The 12678-nt window shown below is 41.3% G+C and overlaps 1 protein-coding gene across 1 annotated transcript in view; it reads left to right on the forward strand.

Annotated features, from left to right (window-relative positions):
- Positions 1-583: 583 nt before the first annotated feature.
- The window catches only part of ddr2b (discoidin domain receptor tyrosine kinase 2b), a 31213-nt gene continuing 19118 nt past the window's right edge, over positions 584-12678 (forward strand). Inside the window, 3 exon segments of the mRNA XM_036596682.1 lie at positions 584-699; positions 4902-4991; positions 11726-11828. Coding sequence (XP_036452575.1) covers positions 4922-4991; positions 11726-11828 — 173 coding nt within the window. The 5' untranslated portion in view covers positions 584-699; positions 4902-4921.

A 12678-nucleotide genomic window follows, 5' to 3' on the forward strand; every position in this document is an offset into this window, starting at 1 on the left:
AGAATGCATAAAAAAGTCTTTAGGCCAAAGCTTACCTCAAAACTATCACAAAAGTGTCTTAGTCATCAGGCAGCGTATTCATAATCATTTCATGAAATGGCTTTCTTTTAAGTCTGTTTAAGAGGCACTGGACGACTTTGGACGTCTGGTTCCTATCACCACCACTGTGAACAATTCTGACTCTGTAAGTTTCTCAAGACTGGAGCATTTCACACCAAACCACACTGAATGAGTTTGTTTACGTCTCAACAACTGAATTATACAGAATTCTTTGAGAAATCGGTGGAATTCGCCTTTAAAAACAAAGCACACATTGTTGGCCCCTTAAAGAGGGGCAGGCTGCAAAATAACTGGCTTTATAAAAGTGTTAATCTTATAGGTGCAAGATTTGAAAGGAAGCAAGAAGGAAAGAGAAACACCAGTAAATGGCTGCTGTGCCTCCTAATTGGATCCTTGTGTGTCCCAGGTTGAATTTCGGGCAGGTTGGCATTTCCCCGTAGTGGCGCTGGCTATAAATGTTCTTTTTTTCCCCTCCTGTGTTTATTTCTGCTGTGGTAAAGGGCTACTGGCCTCCCTTCTCTCTCTCTCTCTCTGCTCTCAGTGCCGGCTTGGGCAGGGGAGGACTGCGCTCGTCCACTCATGGGCAGTTTTGGAGTTCCGCTGAGGAGCCGCGTTCGTGGACTTTATTGCTTAAGAGTGGTGAGTTTATCACTGAGCATAAGTTGGAAATATGTGGGTGTTATTAATTCTCACCACATTGCTGAAAGGTTTATACCTGTGTTGGGTTGATATAGAACATCATGGTAATTATGAATTATAAGCAATACTGGTTTTCATAAATGATCCAACAGGGCGGAATATGGAATTAAATGTATGTAAATGGTGTGGATGTTTATGTGGGTTTGTCCACTGCACAGTTTAGGACTCTGGACTGTACACTTTAATATAGGGGGACTTTATAAAGCCCTTGTAAAGCTCTTTTTAGTAGCTGCAAATGCTCATTACTACTCTATTAAGGGGAACACCACCAGTTTTTCAAAATTTTCTGCAATATTCACTCATTTAGATGTGTTCTGATGGTTTGATGTGGAGTGCTCCATTCTAGAGAAACATACCTGATCAGATTGTTTACAGTGGTGGTGATGGGAACCAGACATTTAAAAGAGTCAATAAAATGGCTATATTTACATTTAGACATTGCAACCCCTGGTTCCCATCACCACCACTGTAAAGAAATCATGGCTTCTGTACAATGCACCATCTCACATCAAACTACTCTCAATGGCTTTGTGTGCGTTCTGATGAATGAATTATGCTGAGATTTTGAAAAATGGGTGGAATTCCCCTTTAAGCAGTTTCTAGTGCACTTTAACTAGTGTATTATATGTCATAATCATGCCCACTATTATGCTCTTATTAAAACAGCTGGCAACTACCTTATGAAGCCTGTAGCTGCTGATTGGCTGATCATTACTACTTTATTAAGCAGTAACTACAGTTAACACTTATTTGTATGTGTTATACATCATCATCTTGCAACAACTGAGCTTATTAACTGAGCTTCTCGTCATTTTTTCTCATCAGATTGTATTAGTAAAGCACCAACTGCATGTCATCATGTCAAATAACGACGTGCTAAAGATTATGATGTATAATAGACAAATAAAAGTGTTGTGGAAAATTCTTTATTCAGCCTAAATACTGCTTAATAAAGTAGTAATAAGCAGTCAGTTATCCCACTAAGGTTTCCCAGGCAGTTGCTAAAGTGTTAGAATGTTACTATGTCATCCTAAGCGGTTCCTAAGGTGTTGCTAGGCCATTGCTATGGTACCCCTGGCGGTTGCTAAGGTGTTGCTGCTCCATTGCTATGTTATCCAAGGTGGTAGCTACGGTGTAGCTAGGCCATTGCTATCGTATTCCAGGTAGTTGCTGAAGTGTTGCAAGGTGCTTACTACGGTATTCCAGGTGGTTGCTAAGGCCGTTGCTATGGTATTCCAGATGGTTGCTAAAGTGTTGCAAGGCGCTTACGATGGTGTCCCAGGTGGTTGCTAAGGTGTTGCTAGGCCATTGCTATGGTTTTCCAGGTGGTTGCTAAGGTATTGGTAGGCCATTGCCATATGGTGTCCCATGCAGTTGCTAAGGTGTTTCTAAGGCCATTGCCATGATTTCCCAGTCATGGTATCCCAGGTTGCTAAGGTGTTGCTAGGCCATTGCTGGGGTATCCATGGGGTTGCTACGTTATCCCACATGGTTGCTACAGTGTTGCAAGGCTGTTGCTATGATATTCCAGGTGGTTGCTAAGGTGTTGCAAGACAGTTGTTGTGGTATTCTAGGTGGTTGCTTGGGTGTTCCTAAGGCTGTTGGCATGGTATCCTCAACAGTTACTATTGTGTTGCTAGGCCATTGCTGTGGTATCCATGTTGTCAGACCATTGCTATAGTATCAGGTGGTTGCTGAGGTTTTGCAAGGCTATTCCTATGTTATCCTAGGTGATTGCTAAGATGTTGCTTGGCCATTGCTATGGTTTCCCAGGTGTTGCTGAGGTGTTGCTGCTCCACTGCTATCTTATCCTAGATGGTTGCTAAGACCGTTGCACTGGTATTCCAAGTGGTTGCTAAGGTGTTCCTAAGGCAGATGCCATGGTATCCTAGGCAGTTGCTATTGTGTTGCTAGGCCATTGCTGTGTGGTATCTTATGCAGTTGCTAAGGTGTTTCTAAGGCTTTTGCCATGGCACCCTATGCACTTGCTAAGGTGTAGCTAGGCTATTGTTATGGTATCCCAAGTGGTTGATAAGGTGTTGCTGGACCATTGCTACGTTATCCTAGATGGTTGCTAAGACCATTGCTATGGTATTACAGGTGGTTGTTAAGGTGTTACAAGGCGCTTACTATAGTATCCCAGGTGGTTGCTAAGGTGTTGCTAGATTGTTGCTACATTATCCCATATGGTTGCTAAGGTGTTGCCAGACTGTTGCCATGCTATTCCAGGTGGTTACTAAGGTGTTGCAAGGCTGTTGCTATGGTATTCCAGGTGGTTGCTAAGGTGTTGTTAGGCCATTGCTACAGTATCCCAGGTGGTTGTTAGGTGTTGCTAAGATTGCTTCATGGCTCTAGCCCAAAGCCTACCTCTGTAAACAATGCAAAAGAGTGAAGAAGATAACAAAAAGCCAACTTAGCCAACTTAGTAACATTTACTTCCAGCTACAAACGCAGTAAAATGCAGATATTGTGGCATAGCAGCCCAACATCTACCAAACATTCTTCTTTTGCTTTCAAATATCTGTCAAATCTAAACATCAGTCCGATGCCGATAACTCTTTTATTATCAAATATCGTGCTGAAACCGATATGATCCCAATATCAGCATGCAACCTTAATGCAGTCATTAACAGCATGTCCCAGCATTACTAACAGAGCGTCATATCCCGTAGTTTGTCTCCTCCGTCTTCCTGAATGCATGGCACACAGTGGACGCTTTCGCACTAACACACTGGGTGGCATGAAGACAGAAACATGCTGCAGTGTTCCTGAAGTAGGATTTGCTGTCCCAGCACGTAGCTTGTGCCCGTCATCAACTGTGGCAGCTTTTCTGCAGAGTAATGGCCCAGCGCTTGCCTCAGGAATGACTTTACCGTAGTTTTCTCCCACATCCAGCTGACTGGAGACATACCGTAGAGCCCCATTTACAAGATAAATAAACATCAACTGCATAGTGGGCTGTATGTTCAGGAAGAGTGGTCTTACCTGAGAGCTTATGGACCTACAAGAAGGCCTTTGTGTCTTTACGGTCAGTAACAGTAGATTAGGTACTGTTAGTGTTAATAGGAGAAACTGCACATCGAGTAACAAGACCTGCTTTTTTATGTCCACTCATTCTCCATTTTATTAGAAACACCTCGTACTTCCGTTCGCTGGACACTTTCGGAGCTCCTACATTATAAGTCTATTTACAGTACTATGCAAAAGTGTACAAACGTGAAAGACCAGCATTCATGTATTCGATTTCTCATCAAAACAGACATCAAGTACAAGTTAGTTAAAAAAATAATTAAACGATACAGAGAAAATGGGCCTCCTAACAACCACCTGGAAGACCTGGTAGACACCAAGACTGCCTCCATCAGATAAGCAGCACTTAAAGCTTTCATCTTTGAGAGAGAGGAGAAAATCAAGCTGCTTCAGATCTGAAAACATCCACAGGTGTTTCTGTCCATCCTTCCACTGTGAGGAGACGACTCAGCGCTGTGGGTCTGAAAGGATGTGTAGCTGTCAAGAAGAACCTCACTTAGAAAAGGAGACGGACACATCAAACAAAGAAGATGAACGATGGACTGACCACCCCAGAGTCCAGACCTCAACATCACTGAATGTGTTTGATTACTTGGGCTGTGAGAAGCAAGAAATGTAACCAACTTCTAAGACTGAATTTTGGAAGTGTGGAAAAATATCCCGGCAGATTTCTTTGAAAAACTGAAAGCGAGTCTCCCGAAAAAGAATATACATATTTTCAGCGGCCCTCTACCCTTGGTCAGTTTCTGACCACAGGACCACCGTTGTCCAAATACTATCTGGGCAGTGGGTCATTCTCACCACAGCAGTGGCACTAACCTGGTAGTGTGTGTGGTGTTGCTGGAGTTCTACACACATCAGTGTCACTGATAGATGACCACCCAAAAATATCCATCCCAAGAGCAGCTCTGTGGTCAAAAATGATGAAGGACTAGAGGATTTCTTATGTGAATTATGCATCAACAGGTGAGCTACAGTCTCAACTGTACACCAGCAAGGTGGAGCTACACGGCCAGGGTTTCAAATACAGTGGCCAGGGTGTTCGATGTTAGATGATTGACATGCCTTAAACTCTTAGTGATCTTGTTTTTTGTTGGATTGTGTTTTTACAGGCATAAAAAACGGAGGTAACATGTTCCTGACACGGCGGCATATCCTCTTGCTCTTCCTCACTGGAGCAGTGAGGTCACAGGTGAATCCAGGTGAGAACTAAACACATGGCCACACATGATGAGTCTTCACGTGGCCAAAAGGTTAAGAACCTCCATTTTTGCATAGGTCAGTGGAAATTCAAAGTGATTTGATGTGAAATGGTTCACCGACTCAGATCTCTTTACAGTGGCGGTGATAGAAACCAGGGGTCACAATGTTTACAACACAAATACAGCCATTTCATTTACTATCCAAAACCACCAGTGAACCTACAGGAGTCTTCTGAGCTTTTATATTTAATTTTAATGATGGTAAAGGTGCTAAAGCTGAAAATAATAGTTTTCTTTGGGGACTATTTTGCCCTAGAACTCCCTGCATGCACCCCTCCACCATAAATGTAGTTTTAAAAATATGTTTTAGGCCAAAAAAATGTTTTAGGCCAAAAAATGAATGACTTTATTTACATCTTAGAAATTGAATTATGCTGCAATTTTGAAAATTTCAGTTTCTTTTCATTGGATGTTAGTTGCTGTATAAGGTTATGGGTCAGGACATGTTCTCCGTAATCCTGCCTGGAGGAAGAAACTTTTAAATATTTGGTCTTTGAACACCACATTTCCGCTTCAGGTGTCTGGAATAGTGATGAACTGTGACTATTAGTGACTATTAGAGCCTTTAATTTGGGCCATAAATGTAAAAACTCTGTCAAAATGATGAAAAAACACCTTTACGATTATGCTAATTGCTACTAGCACTACTATAGTACTATATATAGTAGTATGCTAGTGCTAAGCTAACAGGGAAACACATGAACATTTTTGGCTGTTTAAGATTAAACATGACATTTGAAGCATGTAACAGACATTAACTTGTAGCAGTTTTACAGTGACTCTTTCAGTAAAGAGTCCTGACCTAGAGCTGCCGCTGTTTTCCAGTTCTAACAACTGACTGGTTTGACTACAGCTCGTATTCACAGTCACTGATATATCTAGAACTTCCAGAAGGCCTAAAGTGACTTTTTTCCTCACGAAATTGGCCCCACCCACTGTAAATCAAAATGGATTGTTTAATTCCACTCTTAGTTCCCGATTTTAATGATACATAATCAACTGTGTTAGGCCTTTAGTTCAGCTCCTGAAGTCCTGACCAATGAGAGAGCTCACTTTTTGGTATCAACCTAGATAACAGTGAGAAAAAATTCTGATTGGATCATTTTCCATTCGGCATTTTAAGAGTTTTATCCTTTTGGTTCAAACTGATACTTAACAATGAAATCAGAGTATTACTACAATACCTGCAGAGTTTAAATACAAACCTGATTCCATTCAATAAAAAATAACTAAAAATGACAGACATGCATTTTTAGCTTCAAGGAATCATTACGCTTTCTATAAAGGCCTAGACAGCTCTGAAGATTCCCCTCTGGTCTACACGATACGTTTATGCTGGGAAGATTGCATTACAGGGCCCACATCCTACAACTGTTGTGCGACAGTAGCATTAAAGGGGAAATGACCATAATTAAATGGTCAAGATGTAAACAAAGTCATTCAGAGTGGTTTGGTGTGAAATGTTCCATTCTAGAGAAACTTACTGAGTCGGAATTGTTCACAGTATTGGTGAATGGAACCAGATGTCTAAAGAGTTAATGCCTTTAAAAGCTCCCTCACAGAATGTTATTACATGAAATGGTTAGATATAGCTGCCTGATTTCTGACACACTGTATTATTATAGTTTTGTTATAAAGTTTTAGCTTAAAATGTAAATTTAACAGGCATGATAGATTCACTGGTGGTTCTAGATAGTAAATAAAATAGCTATATATTGTGTTGTAGACATGATGACCCCTGGTTCCCATCACCACCACTGTAAAGACATCTGAGTTGGCAAGTTTCTGTACAATGAAGCATTTCACACCAAACCACTCTGAATGACTTTGTTTACTTCTCAAGGGCGGAATTATTCAAAAATGTAGAAAAATTGGTGGAATTCCACTTTAAGCCTCATATATGTAAATGACCTTTCCTCTGATTGGCTGCTCTATATTGCGCCGCAGTCCAGGCTGAAACATTGCTCATACCTAGTCGGCAGAGCTAAACAGCTGTAAGGTAAATAAGAGGATATATGTAAACAGGTGTTGTTTTTTTTTGACATCACAACATTTTTGTGACTGGGGGTGGTACGTTTCAAAACCTTAACAATGGTTACATATTATACCATTTCAAAAAAGGGAGAAAAAAGACTCTCTTCCATGATTTGGGCCCTTAAAGTTCATACGAAAACCAGCTGCCAATGCGGTTCACACGTCTCACATTCATTAGTGATACCAAAAATGTACACAGTGCTTTGCTAGCGTGAAAGACGATTTATGGTGACCCTGGAAAACGGCCCATTTTCAAGAGTGTACAGACTAGATAAGAAGATTATGAGTCGTATGATGAGATTAGGAAGCGTTTTGAAGGAGAAAAAAGCTGAAAACATTAAATCTAATTAGTAAATCTACCACTGTAAAGGCACTTAAGTTCAAATTGACTGAACTTAAGAGGGGCTGCTTAAGGATAATGTCATATTAGACTATGTGTCCAAAAGTTTGTAGACAGCAGCTCATCCAGCGTTTCTTCTGAAATCAAGGGTGTTAACAGGGAGTTTGCAGCAACAGCAGCCTCAACTCTTCAGGGAAGGCTTAACACAAGATGTTGGAACATTGCTGTGAAGATTTGGTTGCATTCATACACAAGAGCATTAGTGAGGTCAGGTACTGATGTTCTGGACCACTCCAACTCATCGCAAATGTATTGGACGGATACTCCATCACCACAATATGGGCCTATGTTGGGGGGCTTTATACCCTTCTGGTGACCTGAGGCTCTCATGTCTTGGAGGGAACGTGATCTAGTTCCCCAAACATATGCTCCTGTGCTTACATTTGCATGGAAAAGTCCTTAAACTTCGAAGAATTTTGACTAGAAGGGGCCATTTGTCTATGCAGCTTTTTCAGTGGGATGATGCTTTAGTGGTTTTCAGGGCCAGAGACTAGAACAGGGAGGTCATTCACTCTGAGTTGGTGTGTAGAGGCTGCGTTGGGGGAGTCTAGTGTCTGTTTAACCTGCCAAGGCTAACAGGACCGGTGGGGTGACAGAGTTCTTCATTCATTCACTGCTCTCGGACTTTTCCAGCTACTGCTCTTAGGACAGTCTGACTTGATAGACTCTGAGTCATCACCCAAATATAAGTAGATCCTTCAACCATCAGCAGAGAATTACACTACCATTCAATCACAGTCAGCATGAGACTCCTAACAACCACCTGGAAGACCTGGTAGACCACCAAATCTGTCCTCATCAGATAAAAAGCACTTAAAGGTTGCGTCTTTGAGAGAGGGGAGAAAATCAAGCTGTTTCAGATCTGAAAACATCCATGTCATTCTTTCACTCTGTTAGACACTCCTACCTTGTCAGTCCACCTTGTAGATGTAAAGTCAGAGACGGTAGCACATCTGCTGCTGCACCGTTTGTGTTGGTCATCCTCTAGTCCTTCAGTGGTCACAGGACGCTGCCCACAGGACGCTGTTGGCTGAATATGTTTGGTTCTCAGTCCAGCAGCGACACTGAGGTGTTTAAAAACTCCAGCAGCACTGCTGTATCTGATCCACTCGTACCAGCGCAACACACACTAACACACCACCACCACATCAGTGTCACTGCAGTGCTGAGAATGACCCACCACCCAAATAGTACCTGCTCTGTGGTGGTCCTGTGGGGGTCCTGACCATTGAATAACAAGGTAACAAAGTATGCAGAGAAACAGATGGACTACAGTCTTTAACTGTAGAACTACGAAGTGCACCTATATGGTCAGTGGAGCTGATAAAATGGACAATGAGTGTAGAAACCAGGAGCTGGTTTTAATGCTATAGCCAATTGGTATAAATATTCAGTACAAAAATACTTCATTATCAATGCTGTAAAACGTTCTCAGCGATTTTAGAGTCATTTATAGGTCAGTTTATCTTTATACACTAATGAAATAATTGTTAATCAGCTTCTTACTAATAATATAAACTTGGTTTCATCGCTGTCAGGACTAAACTTCATATCTTCGAAATAGTAGCTTTACAGGAGAAGGAAAACATGTTAACTTTGAATAGAAGTTTATTGAAGAAAATATCCAGGTCATTTTGGAGCATTTCTATTGGTCCATTCATCATGAAATGTTAATATAATGTGAAGGGCAAACTGTATTATTCAAATTATGTAAAAGAAAAAGACCAAAATTGACATACAAAGTTTTGTCCAAATTGGTTTCATAGTATTGAAAATACTGTCTGCTTAAGGATAATGTCATATTCGACTATGTGTCCAAAATATTGAAAATACTGTCTTCAAACTTCTGAACTGTTGTGTACATTGCATCATGTATTGATATTCAGACCCACATGGCTATAAACACGCTGTGAAAACATCTTTTCAGAGCTGAAATATTGATTTCACCTACAGAAGTCCACCTCCCAAAGCTCACCTCTCTTGGCCTCCCCTGCCTGGTGTATAAAGGCCCTCTGTCTCCATATAGAGGCCTCCTGGAAGGGGCTGGGTGGTATTTGGGTGTTTACTTTTGGGGTGTGGATCCAAGCAGCAGAGCCTGCCTATTCACCTTCATCCTGAAAGCTCCTAGAGAGCAGCTACAGCTTATTTCACAGCTAAAACAAACCAACCCATTTTACTTCACCTCTCGTATTAAAGAAGTAGCAAATAATCAGATTTACACAGTTTGCCCCCCAAGCCCAAATATAGCCCATCAGCCAAGACATGTTTAGCATCTGAAGTCAGATTCTGGACAAAGTTCATGCTTTAAGCTGGCTACTAAGTCTGTTTTTAAATGTATGATATCATGTTGTCTATTATGATTGGTAACAGTACGTCAGACAGCCTCATAAGCCACATAAGCAAGTCTACTTAAGATTACTTTACAATGTAGTGCAACTTAAGGCAAGTTTGCATGATGCTAATTGGTGGGGTATAAGCTTCCATTACTTGTTAGCTACATTAGCTTCATAGCTCCAGTGCAAAACTAAAGACTAGCTGTCTAGACTAACTATATTCAGAGACCACCCTTCATTATTTTGACCCCTTAATGTCCCAGGGTTATTACATACTAAGGCTTATTATTCAGTTATTACAAGGACTTCAATGCAAACTAATGGAGCTTTTCTTTGGTTGTAGAAGTGTCTAATAACACTTTGGGCCTGCTGGCAGGACTGTGCCTTGGTAAGGGGTTCATTTCCAGTCAAAACGGCCATTAAAGTACAACGTCTTCATTTTTCAGCATCTGGAGAAAAGCAGAAAACATACATTTATCATTACACAGAAGCCTCAACAACTAATTATAGTATCAGTCCTCACTTTAACTTTATTACAGCTTCCATTCTTTTAAGAAGACTCGCTTTCAGTTTCTCAAAGAAATCTGCAGCCACACCTCCAAAGTTCAGTCTTGGAAGTTGGTTGCACTTCCTGCTTCTCACAATTGAAGCAATCTCAAACCCATTCAGTGATGTTGAGGTCTGAGCAGGGATGGATTACTGACTGGGCCGGTTGAGGCCAGTGCCCAGGGCCAAAAGGCCTAAGGGGGGCTCAAATAGAAGCATTAGATGAACAAATAGCAATGTAGTGTGTACAAATGACTAAATACATGAAATAAAATAAGAAACGTTATCTGTTGTCATGTTTCCCTCAATTCTTCTATTGTCACTGCCAGTTTTGTTGCTTCGAATTAAATGTTCTGCCCTGCGATGTGTGAAGGAATGCGTCTAGTCCTGCAGGATGACTCAGTTTGGCCTAAACAGAGAAGAAACGTTGATTGGACTTTATCTGTAGGTACAAAAATCTTTCCCAAAAAGCAGAAACTGTTACAGTATAGACGCAATGGAATATTGCACACTGGTCACTAATAAGGCTAATTTTTTTTGTCCTCAAAGCAAAAAAGATAAAAACTTGCCTTAGCTGATAGTGCACATAAATGAAAGCGTGAACTATTGTTTAATCCCACTTTCTGGACATTTATTTATTTATTTAATGTTATTGTTAGAGCTTTGTGGGGCTCCAGCATCTTAAGAGCAGGCCTCCTTTTTGGGGCTTCTGACCTCCAGCATCTTTGGAGCAGGCCTCCTTTTTGGGGCTCCTGACCTCCAGCATCTTTGGAGCAGGCCTCAACATAGGAAGTGCTGGAGCCCAGGAGCCCCACAAAACCTTGATCCTTCCCTGCTCTGAGGTGGTCAGTCCATTGTTCTGAGAACACCTGCAGCTTTTTGGTGGTCTGCCAGGTCTTGCAGGTGGTTGTTAGGAGTTCCATTTTCTCTGTAGCCAACTGTAAGTCCAGTTCTGGAAACTTCTGTTTTTTATTTGACTTTCCCCTTCATAATACAACTAAATTATCTTGTATCTAATATATTAAAATATATCTTAATAATGCCTGTTTTGGCTGGAAGTTAAATAAATGAAGGGTCTCTGGCTTTTGTGCAGTCCCTTTAAGTAGTGTTTGTGAATGGAATCCTAATGCAGCCCACATGAGGAGTCATTTTGGCTCATCCAGGAAAAACAAGAATCACCTGCAGCAAATTCTCCAGCGCTGTGTTGAGTCAGAGTGCTAAACACTGTCAGAACTACTTTAAGGCTGGTGATGTTACTGTGAATCATCCGTCACTGACAGTGTTGTATCTGCTGCTGCTAGTATGTCATTAGAGGGTGTTTTATGCTGTTTTCCCTGTTTGAATGTCTCTGTGTGTGGTAGGCGTGTGCAGGTATCCTCTGGGCATGACTGGCGGCAAGATCCAAGATGAGGACATTTCTGCCTCCAGTCAGTGGTCAGAGTCAACCGCAGCGAGATATGGCAGGTGAGTACACATACAAATGCACACCGATGTATTATCAGTCTTACACTGTCTCTGTATACAATACTGCAATGAAATAGCACACTATTTCTTTAATATACAGCACTGCAAAGTAATTCGGGAACCTAAACACATTATCTAAAACCATTTATCTTGGCAATAAGTGGTGGTGTGTTTGTAAAAACAGATGCTACAGCCACTCCCATTGCTAACAGGTATATAAAATCAAACATATAGCCATAAACATGGCACACTGAGTTTAACATTCAATGCCAAGCAAAGAGAAAACTGAAACAAAGGGTATATTTACAAACACTCAGAATGAGAGACAGCTGAGAACAATGATGGGGCGGAGCTAAGGACAAGAAACTGGTGTGGGCTGAACATGTGACAAAACAGGGGAGGAGATAAATACAACAACAAAAGCACATGGACTGAAAAACAAAGGCATGTCAGATGTAAACAAAAGCACATGACAGAGGAAAACAAGAAAACCAAGGCTAAAACAGAGAAAGACGAGGACAAAGAACAAAAGGACGTTACATACACCGATCAGGAATAACATTCTGACCACCTCTTGTTTCTACGCTCATTGTCCATTTTATCAGCTTCACTTACCATATAGGAGCACTTTGTAGTTCTACAGTTACAGACTGTAGTCCATCTGTTTCTCTGCATACTTTGTTAGCCCCCTTTTACCCTGTTCTTCAGTGGTCAGGACCCCCATGGACCCTCACATTCTCAGCACTGCAGTAACACTGACGTGATGTTGGTGTGTTAGTGTGTGTTGTGCTGGTACGAGTGGATCAGACACAGCAGTGCTGCTGGAGTTTTTAAACACTGTGTCCACTCA

Source organism: Colossoma macropomum, unplaced genomic scaffold, assembly GCF_904425465.1.
Source record: "Colossoma macropomum unplaced genomic scaffold, Colossoma_macropomum, whole genome shotgun sequence".
Classification (NCBI taxonomy): domain Eukaryota; kingdom Metazoa; phylum Chordata; class Actinopteri; order Characiformes; family Serrasalmidae; genus Colossoma; species Colossoma macropomum.